This window comes from Patiria miniata, unplaced genomic scaffold, assembly GCF_015706575.1.
Source record: "Patiria miniata isolate m_02_andy unplaced genomic scaffold, ASM1570657v1 HiC_scaffold_24, whole genome shotgun sequence".
NCBI lineage: Eukaryota > Metazoa > Echinodermata > Asteroidea > Valvatida > Asterinidae > Patiria > Patiria miniata.
In genome coordinates, this window is record NW_024037063.1 from 6,574,375 (window position 1) to 6,595,478 (window position 21,104).

A 21,104-nucleotide genomic window follows, 5' to 3' on the forward strand; every position below is an offset into this window, starting at 1 on the left:
AAGCCTGGTACCGGTACCTAATTCCGTGCATATACATACGTGTATGAGGCGCAAGGATACCAGACTAGTCAACCTTCGGTTTTCAGCACGTGGAGTTCTGCACTGTGTCGCAGAATGTGAGTATTTCTTGCAAATTCATAAACATTCCTTGAGACCTTTTGCTTTTAAAGTTAGGAGAATAACTTCAGTGAATACAGCAGTGTAAAGTAATACTAAATTTCTTTCAACAATATCATTATAAAACGTGAAACAGCGGTATACTTGTTTGCCCAGTTTCCGGACGCCCTTGTTCCATGCATCAGTACGGCGGGGGGGGGGGGGGGGGGGGGGGGGGTGTTACGGGTACACGCATTGCACAATACAGTTTACACATACTGACATATGATAACATTCACTTTATGCCTACATACTTTGCAAGTCACAGCGAATTGTTTGTGCGGTACGTGTACAACCATACTAGACATGATAGACGGCGATCGTGAAGTGTAGGGCCCCTGTTTTGTTTTGATCAAATTAGAGTCAAAAATGTTTTTTATTGCTCAAAAATCACCTTAACAATCAAAAGCAGACTTATCTCAATTCTAATGTTCTAATGTCTAATGACACCCGTTTTGCAATTTTGAACAGTTTCTTAGGGTAGAAATCACGATTTTCCTGCGCGGATTGTGCCTTGATATTCAGCGCGCCGTGCATGCTCACGGTACACATCGTGCGGTGATCGCCATCTTTTTGGGGGGGTTGCGTGTTGTCGCCGCACTGTCATCGTCATTTTACCCCAAAATTTCCCTCAAAAAATCAAAACCCTGCCCTCTATGACATAACTAGTTTGGTCGGTATACTATAATCATTTTAAAGTGGATTTTACCTCTAGATTTTTGGACTGCCTCCAAATCCTCATAGACTTTGTGTGCATTGAGCAGTTCAACATCTGCAGGACATTTTTTTTCTCTCTTTCACCGCACACAGTAATCCTTCATTTGTCCTTGCAACTAACGTATTAAGTCAAGATGGCCAAGAGTATCCGCAGTAAACGTATGAGGAAACTGCGAGCAATCAAGAGAGCAAGGAATGGTCCACGGGAAACCAAACGATTGAAGAAGATTCTGGGATTACTGAAGCCTGAAGAGGAAGACCCAGAGAACAACGTCTACAAATGTAAGTGAGATAAGGCCAAGAAATACAATATCTGTTAAATTCTGTTTCCAGTTAGGAAACTAATAGGAAAAACAACTCTTGTATCTTTGTACATGTTGTAAGTATTACGTTTTTACTGCAAATGAAGCTCATTGAGTTGCAAATTATAAGTATACATGTTCATGTGTTCATTAAGAATTTGTTTTTGTTTTGTTCTGATAATTGCAGTCACTGATGTCAGGGAAACGATTTTAGACAAGCCTACCCTCAACCAAGCCTCAGGAACAGCGTATGACCTACGACGTGTCCCAGACAGAGATAAGATCAAAGCAGCGGCCGCGCAACCAAAGGAGATCACAATGGATGAAGATGCAGAAAATAAAACAGGTACATGTATAGGGGGAAATGTAATATATATTACATGTAATTAATACAGTGGTGGAGCCAGGATTTTTTAATGGCTTAGCCGAGGGTTTCTACTTTATTTTGAGGAATTTTTTATTTGGTGAGGGGGGGGGGGGGGGGCTGGCTGAGATGTTGAAATCAACACATAGACTGAAGGCCTGAAGCAGTGACTTGAGATTTGCAATATGGTCATTGGTGTGATGTTATTTCAGGAAACTTGGGAAAATGTGCGTCTTTTTGGTCACAGTAATGTGTAAAAACATTTAATTCACATTGATTAGTTGGAGGGGGTGCAAGGTCAGCCACCCTAAATATCCTTCTCAAATCCGCCATTGATGTGGTACCTTAGGCATTTTACCTGCACCATTATGTTCAAGACTTTAAGTAGATTGTGAAGAGAGCAAAAGGTTTATAAGGAGTTGCATTTTCAGTGTCTTTTCCACGTCTCCAAATTATTAACTTCTGTTGAAACCTAGGTATTTATTGAGAGTGATCTCAATAAAACTCCCGGCAAAGTTGCAGGTAAAGTCGCTCAATGGGCTGATCGCATCTCCGTCAGCAATATCTGGGTGCTGTGTTGTATGAATAGCCTTCCTCAGTCCAGCAGAAGCTGATGAATTTTCCCTGGTCACATTCCCTGTAACAATGCAAAGTTTCTATCAACCAAACCCCCAATCAGGCCAATTTCCTCAGCATTCTTTCCGGGATCATTAATGACATGACACCTTATCAGAAGCTGAGAGTTTATATAATTTTGTATATCTTGTTGTCATAGTGATGGATCCAGAGCACCAGGAATCCATGGAAACGGACACTGCAGCCAAACCCAAACAGAAAGGCATAAAGAATGAACATGGCAACTACCCCATCTGGATGAGTCATCGAAGAATCAAGAAAATAGCCCGCAAAGGCAAACCCAAAAAACACACACTCAAGCGAGCAGGCACGGGCAAAACATTCTGAACATTGAGTTATTTTATTTGTCAATATTTTCAAGTATGTCTTTTATCCCAAGTAATATTTGGTAATTTTTCAAATTTCGTTAGAAAATTAGAAGTTGAATTCACAAGACAACATGCACTGTTGCAATATCGTGCCATTTTCACCTACTTTATGGGCTCCGTGCACAGGTACTCTCTCAGGGGTAAGGAAGGTAGAGTTGGGGATGACAACTGGGAGAGACATTCGAATGCATCGATGATGACACCGACGCCCACGCAGTGGCATTATGCACACTCAGAATAAAATAAGTTGTGCGTTATACGCGCGCAAACCAGTACGTGCTCACAGTGTGTCCCTTGCATGGGCTCTTGAAAAGTGGTCGAAAAGCGCCCTCTCTTGTTTGCACGCGGAGCCCATTGGCCCAATAACAATGAGGGCCAAGTTTCTCGTGCCCAACTGCAAAGCCTAATTTATACATTATCTTTAGCCTGCAAATTCAAATTGCCAGAGTTCAATTTGAATCTTTTGAATCCCCAGACTACCATACAAAATTTGTAGCCAACAAACTTGAAAGAAATGATGTTTCACTCTATAAGATTTTCTTTATTGTACTTTACATTACAAACATTGTGATGGATCAACGAACCATTTTATTAAAGTTAGCCACAAATCCGCCCACCTGTGGTTTGCGTCCCTATCTCACAGTGCTTCTGACCAGGTTCCATTGTGGTCATGTGACCCACAGTCACGATCTGATTGGACAATGCACAATGAAGTACAAAAGTCTTTTATGGACTTGGACAATAAATTTGTAAAGTTAGCCAAAGCCAGTGTTTTTGTTCTCGATGTCATGATTGTTTTCTCCTGATTTTCCTAAGGAAATGGTTCCATTTATGACTTGTTTACATTTCACTGACGTGTAAAGATTCCCTTGACCTGATTGAACACTGCACTGCAGCTAGAGCTGTGCAGTTTGCATTCCGTCATTACCAAGGTGTTTGTGATCTTAGTACAGTCACATTTACTGCTTATACAAATTGAGATCCACCCAATATTGCATTTGAAAGTTGATCCTTGTGGCCTCGGAGCACCATGGGTTGGAGGGATATATTTCTTGCACTGATGTCACCAATAGTTTGGACCAGATTGCAGAGTAAGAAAGAAATTTGGGGAATTTGATGTAAGTTTTTCTAGAATAGGAAGAAAAAAATTACTCCTCAGGGGACAATAATAATACAGAATCTTACTATGGCTCAAAAGTCATGTGAAAAATACTGAATGAAAACTCAACATATACGAGGTTCTTTTTAGAAATATAACCAATAACCTGAACATAAACATTCAATGTTGGGTACATATTTAGATTTTTATTACATGTATATTTCTCTGTACAGTTCACAAATTTACACGATAGAATCTCAAGTCTACTACAATATAAAATATGCACAAAATTTAATTGCTGCACAATTTGTATAAAATGGTATTTATTCCCTGATAAATTAAATCAAACAAAACCATACAGTGCTGAGGAGGTGCTGAACAGTACAGAGAGAAACAGTCAGGGTGGTTGGCAGCGGTACAGGGAGTATTAGGCCGGGCAGTTGTGGGTGTTACAGGGAGTAACAGGCAGGGTACAATGTAGTTCGCGTCAGTATAAGGAAAAATGGTTTAATGAAAGTTACGTACTTCTCTTGAAAATAACATTACTTTTAAAGATTTACATTTAAATTTTAGACACAATCAAAATTATCTCTAATTTGGAAATATAAAAAATCATAATATGTACAAATTGTAGTTTTATTATTTAACTCTTAAAAATTTTCCAAAAGGTGTATTTTCGTAAATTTACATTTCAGTAAGAAAGACACTACAAAATGGTGTTATAAAATTCATTAAGTAGGAACTTGTAAAGGCCTCAACTCCTTGATTTAACAAATTCCAGAGTAAATTAATCAGTGAAAAATAACCTGATCACTGATATCAAAAGACTATAAAACATATTTCTCAAGAGAATTATACTTTATATACACTGATCCCATTTTTTACTTTTCGACATACAAGTAAGGGGCCATTCAGAATAGTCAATGTTTAAAAATTCCGATCTTTTTTAAAAATTGTTTTGAATTTAAGATAACTATGGCATTGTGCTAAGCTTTTGTTCCAATAGTCCATCACGGGGCTGTTGCTTTTGTACAATAGCATGCACAATGGTTTCTCCATTGCTGGGGGCCTCGTGAGTGTACAATAATCACATGCCTGGATCTATCTATCATGTCTATACAGCATTTGCATTCAGAAGCCATCTTGAGGTGCTTTATTCTTTTATTATTATGTTTTTTGGGTGGGGGTGGGGGTGGGGAGTACTTTTACTTGCATCATTCTATAAAATCAAACTTACCCAAACTTACATTTTAGTCAAGTGGCTCAGATTCAAATTTTGACAAGATAGTGACTGACTGGTCCAAAGCACCAAACTTGGCAGATAGATTTTTATAGCCCAAGAGAAGATATTGAGAAGGGGTGACACCTGAAATTCATTCGGGAGAGGTGCCTAATTTGCATTAATCGTAAATAGCTGCTGTGTGATTTATTGAAAAGTATATTTTGGGGATTCTACTTACATATCCTTACTTAAATAACATTTTCTAAAGCATATCAGAGACCGGATAATTATGAGGATACAATGTATATGACAGATCCTAAATGGTGCCATTATGCCCAGATATCATCAAGTAGTCTTGCCAAACCTCAGTATTGATGAGCTTCAAATTCAAAGCTTCTCACTGGCATATTTACCCCCCAAAAATGTGAACAATGATAACATCATGATATTATGCCCCCCAAAAAAACCAAAATAAGGAAAATAAGGCACCCTTCCCCCCCCCCCAAATTTCATGTGTTACGCCTTCTAAATATCTTCTCCAGGGCTATAAGAATCTAACTGCCAAGTTTGGTGCTTTTGGACCAGTCGGTCACGATTCCACCCATAAGCCACCTGACAAATTTTACTTTCTACCCTCACTCACAACCGTCATGACTCAACCAGATCACTGTGATTTTACAGGACATCAACAGCTTAACTTCAGTTACAAAAAAATGCGGCCAATGCTACAATACTGTTTGCTTGACACAGGAAATGTTGAAAATGCCTCGACAAGTATTTCATACAAAATTGTAGTTTGGAATTGTGCTTACTATTGGAACCCGCATGTCTATCATAAGAGGCCGCAGACAATGATTGCTAGGAGCAGTGTGAGGGCAGCATTCAGGATCGGTGACATGGTAACGGAAGGAACATTGGAGGATTGACAGGGCAGAAACTGACCACAGCAAGCTGCTTCCTAACAAATGAAAAGAAAATACAAGAGCCACAGAAAAGTAAAATATGAGTATTGATGGGATTGGAAAGCATACATTGTAATATCAAGATTTGTATAGGGTCTGAGCAAGACCAGTAGAGGGCGCCCTTACTTACATTGTCAGTCTCAACTTGAAGCTTTAACTGATTTTAATACTGGCTCTAATGACCACAAAACCTTTGTAATTGCTCTCTAATGTTGGTAACAACCAAAAAATCCATGGAAATTTACTATTACTACTTTCCAGCCTAGTAGATAATTCTAGGGACGTAGTAATTCTAGGGACGTAGTAATTCTAGGGACGTAGTAATTCTAGGGACGTAGTAATTCTAGGGACGTAGTAATTCTAGGGACGTAGTAATTCTAGGGACGTAGTAATTCTAAGGACATAGGAATTCTAGGGAGGTAGTAATTCTAGGGACGTAGTAATTCTAAGGACATAGGAATTCTAGGGAGGTAGTAATTCAGAACCCTCTGATTAGAAACCTCTGTTGTCTGCTCACACTAAAGTCCTCCTGACATACAGGGTGAATCAAAAGAAAGGAATCCCAAATGTCAGGACCATTTTCTTAATACAGTTCTGCATGTAGCACTTTCAAAATCTAGGATATGAAAGCCCAATTCATAAGCTTTCTTTTAGTACAAGAATCATTCAAATCACTCGTGTACTTTTCAAATTACAGAATTTTAAACACAACCAACATTTTAAAGTTCCATCCACAGATCACAAAAAAGGTGTGTTCTGTCAGCAAACGAAAACAATTCACTGAAACTGACCTGCAGGGTTTTAAAGGGTTTTACATACTGCACCAGTGCACTGAATATTGACTTCCTACTAGGAGGTTTCATACATGTGTACTACATTGTATTACATTGTGTATTTTTTTCACGATGAAGCTTTCAACCAAAACAATGCTTCTAAAGGTGGTTTGGTGGCAGTACAGAGACTATGGGTCCGTTCAAAGACAATTATATGTTGATATTAGTCTTACCTTATAATCTAGAGTAGCTTGACTATGCTGTGTGCATTTATCGTAGCGGAATGCTCTATTGGGACAGGCCGTGTCATTGGGTAGTGGACAAATCTGTAAAACATAACAAACCCAATCAGTACAATTCAGGGACATCCGAAGAAACAACGGGGTCAATATGGGCAAAGAGAAAAGAGTGCACTAACTGCTTATGGTCTACATGAAATAAACGGAGAAACGGTTAGCACGAAATAAGCAGTGCTATGAAATTGGGCCAAGACTTTTGGGAAACAAATGATGCAACCTGACGCTGCTTTTTTCTTCTCATATATCATCTCAATGAAGGTCCGTCATTGCAAAAATGATGATAAGACATGAATCTGAGACTGAGAAACATCTCCAATTTTGTTAGGCAATATTCAGAAAATGTTCTTGACTCTCCATAGACTTTGTACACACCAGCTGAAGTAGCGTCAGGTTCAATATTCTTTCCAACTTCATTTTTTTCCACAATGTTAAGTCTTAAACCTTGTATGGTTTTGCTTACATTGCTAGCGTCACAGATCTTATCAGGATTCCTCTCATAGCTGACTGAGCCCCCAGCATACACCTTTTGCCTCAACACCTCCAATTCACAGTTCGAGTACATAGCGATATTGGGGCAGAATGCCTGACGTCTCTGTAGTTCCGTCATCATGGCTGCTTTATTGCTCTCCAACTGTGGTTCAAAATGAGAGGCAGATATCTTCAGTGGTTATTAGCAATATGCAAATAATAGGTTTTCCAAACCTCGGCTGAATCTCAGAATTGACTTGGTCTCAGGCTCCGGAATTACTTTTGAAGCTTTAATGTCAAAACCAAAATACAAATACTCTAAGATTTGGTATCAGAAATGAAAGATTTGATAATCCTAAAATGGATCGGTCAATTACTGGTGTGCAGCCATTTCAACTGAATGTGTACAGCCCTGTAAAGTCTTTGCAAAAGAAGAACAGACCTTTGTTACATCGTGTGCTTGGATAAGTAATTTCATTGGACGGCCACGTGCCTGTACAATATAAAAATAAATATGTTTCTATTGCTCGTACCCAGAAGAGGGCGCTGATACAAAATCCTTGATCAATCTCACCTTCTGTATGTATGCATAGGAGATATCCATAGCCACTACTGCGACTAACTTGCTCTGGCTTGCATCAGAGCTCTCATACACGGCCTTAGCCCCAGTCACGACCATATCAGCACCGAAGGCATCTAGATAGGGCTCAGTCCATATGATACCGCTGGGCCCTTTGTGTAGTGTACTGAAGTATTCATAGTACTGGCTGAGCTGCTCTTGCAGACTAGCTGCGGTGTCTGTCTCTACTTGGGACCACAAACCATGGGCACTGGAACAAAGAGGAAAGTGGCAAATATGTCATATTGTAACACCTTACTCATAGATTCTGCATCTTGATTGGTTGAGAGCGAGTCACATGACATTCACTATTTTTACTTTCTTTCTGTGCACAGCCATGCATAAAGACTATACAACGGCTGAAAAAAGTAAACACATAGAAGTCAACGTAGCAACAAGACATCTGTGTGTATGCACACGCGCTACAGATTGCATGAAGGGATAGTTTGGAAAATTGCAAGTAAATGTTCACTGATTTGATACTGAAATAGAAGTACAAGTACATGTACAAGTACAAGTACATTTTAATTGGATTTTGGTTAAATTAATCTTTTATCTCTTAACGTCAAGCAGAGTCTGTGGGTGAGGAGTTATAATACAAACAAAGTCTTCTTTAACTTATGATGACTAAAATTAGCCTCCCTCGGTGATCCATGAGGCGACAAATCACCTCGGGAGGCTACCTTGTAGTTTTACCACACTTTATCTGAGCTCTCCAAAACAGACAAAGTTATTTATATACCTGCAAGCAATATGCTTGGAGATCTCTGTCTCAGCTACTTCACTGATGGAGTAGGTGAAGATACTAGCAATCTTGGTTCCATCCGATCTGTGTATGGTAAAAACATGGACGTTATGATGTGAATGACACAATGCGATATGAGGCTTTGAAAGATGAAGATTACAACATGGGAGAATTTTGAGGATACACCATCACGTCTTGCAGACTGGTGTTCCAGAGTAGTGCTGAACCAATTTTTTTCGAAGTATTTTTAAATTAAGTACATGAACAGTTTGACATCTGAAACTCACCTTGTATTTAAGCCATCAACAATCTCAGCAAGCGTAGTTGGGTCATCCTCTCCTCTGGTTGGTGATCCATCAGTCATAAACAAGATAGCCTTATTACATGCCGTGGTGCGACCAACGCTAGCTGACCGTTCCAGCACTCGGAAGGCAAGTCTAAAGGCTTGCTCAAAGTTGGTGTGACCTTCAGGTTGAATCTTGTTCACTTCTTCCTGGAGTTCACATGCACAAGAAAACAAACATTAAACTAATAATAATGTACTTAAATAGCGTTTTACATATATTCTTAAAAAAAACTTCCACAATTAAAAAACCCATTCATCAGGCCATAACACAATTTTTCTCCAGCAGCTTGAGATCAGCGCATTCTCTCTGGTCTCTACCCTCCCAGGTACCCATTAATACTCCTGAGTCGAGAGAGGCAATCATTAGTTAAGTGCCCAAGAACACAAGCATCTGATGAACCAAAAAGGGAAAACATGCCAAGAAATTTGACCGACTGCTTACAATGAGAGCGTTGACGTTGTCCCGAGTTGCTTGGATTAATGTGTAGACCTCATCCACTGTAACTTGCTCAGATTCGGTTGAAAATTTGGCCACAGCTACGTAATCTACAACAAATGACAAAATGTAGAATTGTCTAAGACTTTGAATTGGATATATTTACACTGTACATTCTAGGAATGGTTTTAGCCTACTTTACCTTGATCTTGTAAGGCAACAATATATTCCTACTTATACATGTCATTTCATTCACTTCAGTATATTAACCCATGTGCTGATGTACATATGGCTTTACGATAGAGGACAGACACACAAAGGGAGAACAAAAGATCCTTTCAGTCCTCGAGCGTTGGGTCTTTTGTTGAAAACAATCCTCGATCGTACGGTCGTGTGGTTAGTCTATGAGAGAGTGTTACAATCACAGGGACAAAGGGAAAGACAAAGCATTGTCCTCTGGCATATAGAAATTCACAACTGTAGTTCTCTACTTGCGTAAAAATGTAATCTTTAGTTTTTACTTTATTACCAACTTTAACCAGCACATCAGACAAGACCACAAGCTACAATTCTCAAAACCAACGGTTGTACAATTCACATGAAATCTTACCAACAAATGTGAGAGTGCTGAGTACGTGGCTGACAGCTTGTTTGGCTAGCTGCATAAGAGATAGATTACTTGCTTGTCTGCTGCTAGGTACCAGACTCATAGATGCACTAGAATCAATCAGAACGACCACATCCTTGGGACCTGCAGACGCGGCAACAAACCAAGCACGTAGCCGTGGATCATAGCTGTAACATTCTTCTTGAGCAGAACCGGGATAAAGTCTGACAAACATACAAACAAAATTGAAAAATGCAACAATTCCAAGTTGATCTTTTTGGTGGCATGGATGGTATTGGGCTGTTCATGTGCATGTTTCAATCTGTTGTTCCTTTTTTGTAGTTTTGTTGGGTTTTAATCATAATTTCTTTCATTGAGTCATGTGTAGCAGTGTGGAAGTTGGATTGTTTGTGTTGGATGATTGTGTGAAAGGTTGGCATATTGGTCAGACTGTCAACTGTCGTCTGTCTGAAGGAAGTCGTTCACTTTGGATGATTAGCCTATAATTCCATAAGGCATGTAAGGCAAGGTTTGTTACTGAAATTCAATAAAGGCATATAGGATAATTTGTACCCCATGAAATTAGTCAATCTGACTTGCTGTCATTAAGAAGAAATCAGGAAATATAGGTCATTTCCCGACAATCAGCCAATTGATTTTTGGAAATAAACAGTGCCATCGACAAAATCATGTTTAGTGATCAAAAGGTTGTGCTTGATTTGCACTGCTTTCTCAAAAAGTGGTTTTGAACATTGTTCTTTGGATTTTGAGTGGCGTTACTATTGGAAGTGAACAAAATGCATGAAAAGCAATGATCCTATATCTTTAACAATAAATGAAAATAGTGTCTTCTTATGCATACCACACAGGAAGGAAAACCTCTCCTCAGCGAGGGCGCTATATGCAAGGGGTCTATATGCACATATATATTGAGTTACAGACTGCATGGAGCATCTCAAAATAGCTCTGAGATGCTGGGTCAACTTAGTTAAAATATTCACGTGCAAACATGTATGTAGGTTGGGGAAGGACAAAAGCCGCCTAGGTTCAGCTGAGGTGCTCTGGTTACCTGGTAAATCCATTAGTGGTAGCAATCTGTTGCCATAGTAACCCAGAGAGATTTGTGGTTTTTAGGTCATCTTCCACACCTAAGTAAACATGCACAAAAAAGACACATTTTTAAAACTGGCAAACACGTCGTTAAAGAAATGTTGTTAAAATGATAATAATAAACTGTTCTTACATAGCGCATTATACATAAAAGTTCGACCAGAGTCGACTTGATGATAATGAACTCTGAATACACTCCTTTTTAATTTATTACTTGTAGCTTTTTAGACTGCTGCAGATTTATGTGCTTAGCATAAAGTCTTGTCTTCTCCGTACCAGTACTTGAGGCTTATATCACAGCTTGCTTGCATATTCTATTAGTGATACACTAGAGAACAAGTCATGGACTAAGACATTTCAAATTGCCGAAAATTGTTCAATTGCCAGTTCTTGGATGATTGGTAGTTTGTGTTTAAATTTGCAGAGCAACTTTTCCAAAAATTGGCATATATACATTGTGTGTATGAAGAGTTTTAGTCAGAGTAAGTCACAAGAAAATACAATGGAGGATTCAGATGAGAAAAGTTGTTTAGTCTTGAAAACACCGACCTTTTGTCCAGCACATATCAGCATTCATCATGTCCTGACATGTACAGCGACTGCTCGCCGTCCGAACTAAAGAATGGGCTTGATTTAAACGCCTAAAATACAAACAAAACACAAAATTAATAATGGGAATATTTGAATGTCACAGTACATGAATTTTATGAACAGACTTTTATTATCAACTGACATTTCTCTCATGCTGTGCTTACAATGTGAGATCCTGCAATTCATGGATGGGCAATATTTTAAGCTATTATGTTTGCTTGCAGCACGCAAAGAGCTAGAAAACCAAAGTCCAGGTAATAGAGATCTACATGTATATCAGCTGATATGTCGCAATGCATTGTTTTAATTTTTTCAAAGAATGCAATGTATTTCATTGTCAGGAGTTACAAAAATGTTCCACTAGTCCATGTGTCCTCTATTAACATCAAGAATCAAATATGAGATCCAGCAATCGGCTGATCTTCCCTTGTCAGTTTGTTGCTGGGCAGAATCCACCTTCTCTGGTTCACATTCTAAGATGTTTACACAACAGTCTCAGATGTCAACTGCCCATGAAACAGTAACACTTGAATGTTGCCCTCCACTCACCCTCACTGCCAAGCAAGAGCGCCCTCTATAGTCCATGCATGGAGCGTATAGATGTCCTTATAGATGGCTATACGTACTTTATGCAGGATGTCTGATCAAATAATTACCTGTTTTTACACTGCGAACAGCCAGGTTCAGAGGTATAATACGCCGTTCCCTGCTCTGATGAGCAATATGATCCTTCCCCTTCTATTTCATCGGTGCTACAAGCGAAACTATTCCTGAAAACAAAAAATATAAGCACATACACAAGTTAATACCAATAAACTTTGCAATAACTTTGCAATCCCCCCCCCCCCAACCACCAACCAACCTACAGTAGATCCACTACTGATTTGGTTTTTACTTTTAGGACCTCGGAATTTTACTCATCATGAAACATCGGTTTTAAAAATGTCTAAGTGTAAAGGAACAGTCATGTTCAGTGCAGTGCCAGTTCAATAATTAAAACAATCAGAGGCTGGTTGACGGTCAATTATCTGATGTATAGTTTGGGACACCTTCTTCTTTTAAGTTCTGGACGTGTTTTTATCATTCCAAAATGTCTTTTACCACCTCAAGCAATCTTCTTGTAATATTTTTTTATTTCACTGCCAGTGGAGAAGTGTAATAAAATTTAAAAAAAATAAAATAAAATAAACAGCTGTCGTGTAAAAATAAACAATTGTCTTGTCATTAGTTTCTGTTTTATAATTTTTTTTAAACTTAAAGTTAAACACTAACATGACTAAGCTATATTGGGCCTAATATTTTTAGATAGTGGATATTTTGCCGGAGGTAATGACGGCAAACTAACGTTTACTAAACATGCTAAAGGTTTGCCGGCGGCAATCCATATCAACAGAGGGCGCTGTACTCTTTAAGATAAGGCTGAATTATAACATGTATTAAATTCCCACCAAAAGTTGTGTAGCATGTTTGGTGTAGTGGTTAAGCAAAGGCTCTAGTAAGCGGGATGACTCAGGTTCGATTCTGACCGCAGCACATTTTTAAGGTTTTTTTTCCCATCCCCAAATAAATAAGAATATTCTTCTTTTATTATTTTAACATGTTTCAAACATTTTATTGCAGAGTATTATACATTTTCTTTTTCAGATTTGTGGCTCTGGAGGATTTTTTTTAAAAGGGAAATAAAGTCCGAAATTATAAAATGGTCTTACCATCTTCTGAATACGAGGTTACAACGATAATTTTTGGCATGGAGCCAGACTAAAATTTGTCACCAAAAAATGTTTAAGTACAAAAATACATTAACTGCGCATGTTCAGTGCATATCCGGCAAACTAACGTTTACTAAAGGTTTGCCGTCTCCGGCAAAATATACACTGCCATATTTTTACTAATAATATTTTATTCGGCAAATACACACAATTCAATAAACACATAAAATTTGATATTAAAACAAAAGGATATACAAGCATTGTTTAATAACAGTTGAAGAGAGTAATAATACATGCATTTCAAGCATAATTTGTTCCTACTTTTCAAACACGGAAGTGCAGTCCAATGACAGCTCATTGCACACGCCTCGATGCAGTGACAGTGTTTTCGCCGACAACTTGTTAATTTCATTTTCTACATCGTCTAAAAAGATCGAGAAATCTCCCTGACAGGCCTGAGAAACCAATACCAATAAGAGGATGGACGACCAGAATTTCGTCGTGTTGATCCGACTGAAAACGAACATTTTACAATGAAAAAAGTGATGAATGGGCAACCACCACAAACACATAATCTTCTCCATCTTTCTAAATATTTTCGAGGGCGCCCTCATTCGACGAGAGTATAGCCCTCGCGCTTGTTCGCTCGTACCCCCCCCCCCCCTTTCGCTCGGTGAAAATCTTGAATAGCCAGAGGGTGTTATATTGAAATACCTTTATTGTTATTCGCGTCAGTGATACAATAAGAACATTAAGAAATTACAGTTATTTACAAATAAAAACATCTACATTTTGTTCATTATCACACAGAAAACGTCAGACATGGACAAATTCAGCACACATACATGTACACATGTACATGTACCGGTACATACACTAGTAAAAAGGAAGAAGGGGGACCTAGGACTCATGCGTAGGAACAGGGGGGAAACCCTGAAAGGGCCTGGCAAGGTAACTAATTTAAGCGAGTATTTCTACGCCAGCTGATTAGCATAAAAAGTGCCCCCCCCCCCACAATTTCTGTTGAAAACGGAGACCGTTTGGCTTTAAAAACGGTCATGGAATTGTGTAAATATACCCAAGGATCAACTTCCTGGTTTTTGAGCTTCCATCTGAGGGCAGGCTTGATAAAATCACGGATGAAAAATGGGTCCTATTTGCCTGTGAAAGTGGAAGGATGCCACTTGTAAAATGGCTACAGCGGCAGGCTTGGGAACTATCACTTTTCGAGAGGTGATTTTATTTGGGTGTGAATATTTAAAAATGTAATTGGCTAATATACCTAAAATTGAAAAGAAATGAAAAGATGAAAGACACGACAATAATTTAATTTTTGTTTGAGAAACCCCAGTGATGTTGGCTTGCATGTCACTTGGCCCTGAACTTTGTTGATTTTACACTGTTTTCAATGGGGCTTGAATTAGTACAGAGGACCCCAGACGTAGTGCGGTGACCGGCCGGTGAGCAGTGTTCGTGTAGCGCGCCCTCTTTTGTAAGAAATTGTTGCATGAGGATAAAATACGAAGAGTCCTAGCTTCATACTGCAATTTCCTTGAATTATATTACATTCATTTTTCAGCGGTTCCTGTCAATTTTCTAGATTTTCGTGTCAAAAACCATGGAAAATATTGGAGGAAATTTCAATGCAAAACAATGTGATTATCTTGAGTTCCCGATTTCACAATAACTGTGTTAACATCTCGAACGGCCACTCGTCCGGAGCGCGGTGAGCATTATTTGTGAAGCGCGCCCTCTTTGATAAGAAATTGTTGCATGACGATAAAATACGGAGTGTCCTTCATACTGCAATTTCCTTGAATTATATTACATTCATTTTTCGGCGGTTCCTGTCAATTTTCTAAATTTTCGTGTCATACCAATGGCAAAATATTAGAGGAAATTTCATTGCAATACAATGTATTTATCTTGAGTTCCCGTTTTCACAATAACTGTGTTTACTTTTCGAATGGCCAGACGTCGGAGCAGAGGGGGAACCTACCTAGTGTGGGCGTGTGCTATTCCCGCATCTGTGGACCTCTTTCGTTCACAGTTCCACAAAGAGTATGTAAGGCTAGAGTACACATTGAATCGTTTGACAACATAAAAAAAGAATTTGAGGGCAACATCCAAGCAGGAGACTTATATATGTATTACGGCTGCTAATGCGTATCGTTTGGCACAAAATGTCCACCGCGTCAGAAAGTAAACAACGGCGCGTTTTTTCTCGTCATTTCTCTGGAACAGTGCAGCATTATTTAAGCTTCCTTTGAACCAGACCATTAAAATAGACTAGGCCAATTACTGAACAATCTTAAACATAAACGCCAACAAAGATAAACGAACAAACAAAGGAAAAAAAGAGAAAAAATGAATTATTACTTAAACTTATGAGTCTTTAGACTGGGTTCAGTATTTCCTGGTTGGCGTACATTGATTCTCTATAGGTGGGTAGACTTCTTAAATCAGAAATAATTATTGACGTCAATATCGACGACAACAATTCACGACTTGCCAAAAAATACAAATATTGACGTCAATGTCAAACATTACATTTGTGAAGCAGGAAATAAATAGTCTGTTAGTGGGATTTCTTTGAAAAAAAATTAAAGATCTTCACCATTATGAAAATGCACAGTAGCTAAGAAATAATGGCGTTCTGAATTGAGATTGTTGTTTCAAAATGTTCTTTTGACCCAGCGCCTGAGGCCAGGAGAACAACCGACACGACCCAGGCCTTTATTTCGCTTGTTGTTTGGCACTCTGTTGCTTGTTACTAATTATCTCGATGACCAACAAATTACGGTAGGACGGCGTTACCATACCAACCTTGACCTGATGGCTGACTTTACAATGTATGAGAAATAGGTATGCCCACAGAATCCTTCTTTAATTATTAAACAAATTGTGTTAATTGCACAATATTATTACGTAAACAACAAAGCAGCCAGATGTAGGAAAAGATACACAGACCTAAAATCAGGAAAGAAGGCAAAAACAACAACAGGAAACAGACAAATGAACAAAACGGTCAAGAACCCGGACAAATGCAGAGAGCCAAATGGTAAACAAACACAATGAGTGAAACTAGCCCCGGAGAACAGCATATTTAAACTGGAAATCACTTTAATTTCAAACATAACATGAAATATCAGTGAATACGAAATGAAGCGCCTTTTGGTGTTGTTTGCTTTAGTTTCCAAACAGCTCTTCTTTGTCAATATGAAACTGGACAAAACCTAAAAATGGATAGCGTTTCTGTAAATGAGATTGATGATCTTGTGTCTGAGAGGCCACGAGAACAACTGACCCGAAAACAGCTATATTTGGCATCGCTTGTTTTTGATTGGCACTGCTTCCATCAGTTTCAAATTATCTTAATGGCCTCCAATTTATTAGGGTTGACCTTATCTATCCAAAGCACAGTGCCGTGTCGAACTCAATTTGCAAATGGTTCTAAAAGCCGTGTTATCGCTTTGCCGATTTCAAAGATTCAAGTTGATTGGCTTAAACACGTTGGCCGTAGCACTTTATTTAGATGAGACTTGGTGTGAGTTCGCACTTGTGGAGCGAAAAAACGGGATTTTTTTTTATAAAGGCACTGTAGCTGTATTTGGATGAAGGGGATCTGTGAGCCTATAGAGCGAACAATGGTCTGTGTGGCTCTTGAAAAGGGAAATCGTGATCATAACAGAAATGCCCGTATCTACAAGCGTTATTTACCGAGTTTTGGTTGTATGTCAAACGTGTATATTAGTCCAGTATCGAAAGAACAATTGTAGAAAAGAATCTGTACGCAGTGAATCTTGCACGTGACCACAATAAATGCACTTACCTTGTACTTACACCTTTAATGACGCCCCTCTAGATCCCGCAGCAAAACAAGTATATTTCGTGGAAACTGTTTTCTTTAATACTATTCCTTGAAAGGATCACCAAGGGTCTCATCTTTACTTCGTTGCCGTATGGAAATCCGAAAGGTTGGTGGTCCCCCTCTCTCCGAAACAACTGCACAAGCTAATGCCGCAAAAAGTATACATTTCGATTTTACGTTTCTAGTCATGGCTTTAACAGTTTTCAATCAATTCAATTTATTTTTCCACTCTGCGTTTGTATACAACAAACGCGTGATTGAATTAGGTTGCTTGCCTATTCCTGCCTAACAGGCAGCATCGAGCTGTATACTCCCCAGGGAGCTGAGAAGGTATATGGAATGTTTAATTGGCCCAATGATAAGGATTAATAATAATGTAAAGCGCTTTGATCTTTGTTAAAAGCGCTTGATAAGAACCTGTTATTATTGTAACCAAGCTGTATAGTAGGCCATGGACCAAACATCTGTATCAGGTCTAGAAGTTCAGGTTCATCTTAACTTTTTGGTGTCAGCTTGCAATAAGGTCAACTTGACCAATTCGATAGTGCTGAATCTGAATCTGGCTGATCACATTGGCCCAAATTGCAATTAACGTTATGACGACATTTTATCTCATTATTTTGCCCGTTTTTGGTCAAAAATAGTATTTTTTTGCCATAACTTCTATGTTTTAAGTTCAAATGCTTTCAAATTTGACACAACAGATAAATAGGAAGTCGGCATAAATAATTCCGATAATTTAACACACGACACGGTGCTTAAAGTTGTTTTTTTTTTGTAGAATTGATCCTTTCAAACACGAGCATGATGAGATTTCGACGTGGCGTTATAAGGATTTATATTCAATTTGCGTACCTCTGTCGTCCCTTTACAACACAAAGCAATCACAAGTAAATCACAAGTCATTCAGTTTCAAGTAAATGAGTGACATACTATTTGTTCTCCACTTCACCCAGAATACATGTTACTTGTACGAATATACGTTTTTTGACGTGTAAGAGATAATTATGAGCAGGCACAGGGCGCGCAGACTTCGAAGTACGCGCGCAGAAAGCTCTGTTTCAGCCAGTCAGCGCAGCCGTTTACATATTCCCCACGGCCAGGGGTTGATGGAGGAACGCGCTCGTGCCCATGAAGGTGAGGCTGGTACGCAATGGCAGCGATGCATCGCGATCGCCCTCATGTGGTGCAGTTACATTGGGGGAAACAGTCCCCTTTATTTTTATTTGTGCAAACGATGTGATGTGCACATTGTAAAATATCAATTATGCACGACATTTGAGCAGCCCACCTACCAAAAAAAAAATTGCACGGCTGAATGTATGCAAAGAACATTCATATATCGGCGGTCATTATTGGAAGACCGGGTCGAACTGGTCAAAAAGCGACATAACTTTAATGCCGTAATGGCCACAAGCTATCTAGTCAGTATTATAAAGATCAGTGGGTAGATCTCGACATTAACTGTGCACATTGCGTGCTGCTCTCTTTTGATTGGATGACCACTCTCCCATCCCCATGCAATTAAAGGGAATATACAACATTTGCAAACATCGAGAAAAAAAAACTACCAAGTTTTTGCGAAATACCTTAATAGGATGTTGGTAAATGACAGCCTGAAGCATCCTGTAAAATTATGGCACCTGGTATACTGTCATTTTCAAGAAAAGTGGTATTTTTGTATCAATTTCCAACGCTGATCGGCCGATCAGCGTTGGAAACAACTGGCTTTTTTTCAAATACTGGCCCCAATTGACCATTGCACTTGTTTGCAATCGATTACAAACCTATGAACGGGTACGAGCCAGCTAGACTGGTTCCCTGACCTTACAATTCCCCAATGTATGTAAACTGCTCTGTTTCTTCTTATATGGAGTCAGGGAACCAGACTACAGGAAAATGATCGTTTTTCTTGGTTTTTATAGCATTTTCGAACCCAAAACCTCCAAAAAGTCAGTGCAACTGTATTTGCTTTATATTTCCAACCCCCCAATTCCATCCATTTCTGAAAATTACAGCAAAAGCAAATGATGTATATTCCCTTTAAAGTGGAATTTAAAAGTGGCACTGAAGTGAAGCCGAAGGCCTCAGTGCCGTATTTTGCTGAGAGGATAAAAAAGGTCATGAATTCATAAGATGGCTGAGCACTGAGAGCCCAGGTTTCAGTGCTAAGTTGGGATTCGTCTATACATATAAGATGGAGGGAGGGGGCTAACATTTTTTTCTTTTGGGGTTATAACTCTGTATAGAACAACTTCGGGTTCTTGGAGCTGAAATTCTTCATTTGTAGGAATTATGTGCAACAATTCATGGGTGGAACAAGTAGCTCTGCATCAGGGAGAAAGTTGCCAAGTTGAGGTTTAAGTGACCGCCATTAGACACAGGTGAAGAACTTGACTAAAGGTGCAGACCAAACTGCGGTGGAGGAGCCGGGTGGGGGAAGGGGGGGCAAGTGACCGCTTTTCAAAATGGTAAAGCTTTTCAATGCTTTTTTTGTCGATTCCTGTAGACTAAGCTGTAGATGGAAGGGTAGACATATCTGTTAAACATACTCTCTAAATTCCAAAGAGTGAAAATTCACTCCATTCGATTGAAGATTTACTTTTACAGTCGGAAACTACGGACTAGACGTTTTAGAGTGAAATTCCTTCAATCGTAAAGATCGAGTTTTCACTCAAGCTTCGACTGAAGTGTTTTTTTTTCAGACTATTTCAATCGAAAATGAGAGTGATTTTCACTCTAAAACGTCTAGTCCCTAATTTCACTCTTTGGAATTTAGAGAGTGGCCCAGTATCCATACAGCTGCTAAACACTACTACGACATTCGTACAAACAGAAAACTCAAAATAAATAGGAACAACTGAGTTCTGGATTGGTTCTTGTCGCTCGGTTTATTCAACGTCATAGGTCATTGGAACCTTTTTGTTTTGTGCCGCAATTTACAGGCAAAATAGCAAACAGCAAACTGAGTGATAAGAATCAATAATGGTTTGGTTCTTATCACTCAGGTTATTCAGCATCATAGGTCATTATTTATATTATGCAATGTACAGGCAAAATAAACACGTTTAGATTAAAACAAAAATGATCTAGTTTTCTGCTCCCTGTTAATAGCTTTATACTCAAGATAAGCAATTTTTAGTCAGGTAAATTGAATTTTTAGTTATTTCATTTTCTCTAAATTGGTGTCAAAAGTAGACAGTGCACAGGTTACATTAATTGACATGTTCAGTTACGGATTAACTTTAGACAAAAATGGGACATCAACTTGTTTAATTACTTCTCATTTTGGGGACTTTTTTTCATTTCTTCTTAACAACGTTTTAGCGCAACGACAAATCCAAATTGCACAGAACCTGAAATCACAAATCACTTTTCACTTCAGTCATTTGGCTGGATGAAAATATTTGAACCAAACTCTTGAACTGATATTATTTGTTGAACTATATTTCATTGATGCAATGTTTCATTACATGACTCAAACATTTGAAATTGTGTCCTTTGTCCTTTTGTGAGCACTATACAGTTTTAAATAATTTGTTTTATTTGGCTGCCATCGAGCGATCATAAAGCATGCGACAAAGTAAATTTTACGTTTATTCAAAGGTATATATAAAGTGCCGGAAAACTTCAAGTTACCGAATTGTTTCGCTATTGTGGGCTTTACACAGCAGATCTGCTCTGCAAGTAGACTGGTCCTGTCC

General features: G+C 38.7%; 2 protein-coding genes across 2 annotated transcripts; one reads left to right on the forward strand and one right to left on the reverse strand.

Annotated features, from left to right (window-relative positions):
* Positions 1-25: 25 nt before the first annotated feature.
* On the forward strand, positions 26-3,311 carry LOC119731988 (protein LLP homolog). The gene is made up of 4 exons (XM_038205330.1): positions 26-116; positions 967-1,155; positions 1,363-1,521; positions 2,315-3,311. Exons 2-4 carry the CDS (start codon positions 1,008-1,010, stop codon positions 2,500-2,502), a joined length of 495 nt encoding a protein of 164 aa, XP_038061258.1. The 5' UTR covers positions 26-116; positions 967-1,007; the 3' UTR covers positions 2,503-3,311.
* Positions 3,312-5,367: 2,056 nt separating this feature from the next.
* Positions 5,368-14,122, reverse strand: LOC119731992 (voltage-dependent calcium channel subunit alpha-2/delta-1-like). Its single transcript, XM_038205332.1, has 12 exons — positions 13,851-14,122; positions 12,477-12,590; positions 11,779-11,870; positions 11,189-11,267; positions 10,123-10,343; positions 9,519-9,622; positions 9,018-9,223; positions 8,728-8,814; positions 7,941-8,196; positions 7,359-7,529; positions 6,833-6,925; positions 5,368-5,822 (listed from the first exon to the last, which is right to left on the reverse strand). Exons 1-12 carry the CDS (start codon positions 14,111-14,113, stop codon positions 5,697-5,699), a joined length of 1,812 nt encoding a protein of 603 aa, XP_038061260.1. The 5' UTR covers positions 14,114-14,122; the 3' UTR covers positions 5,368-5,696.
* Positions 14,123-21,104: the final 6,982 nt, after the last annotated feature.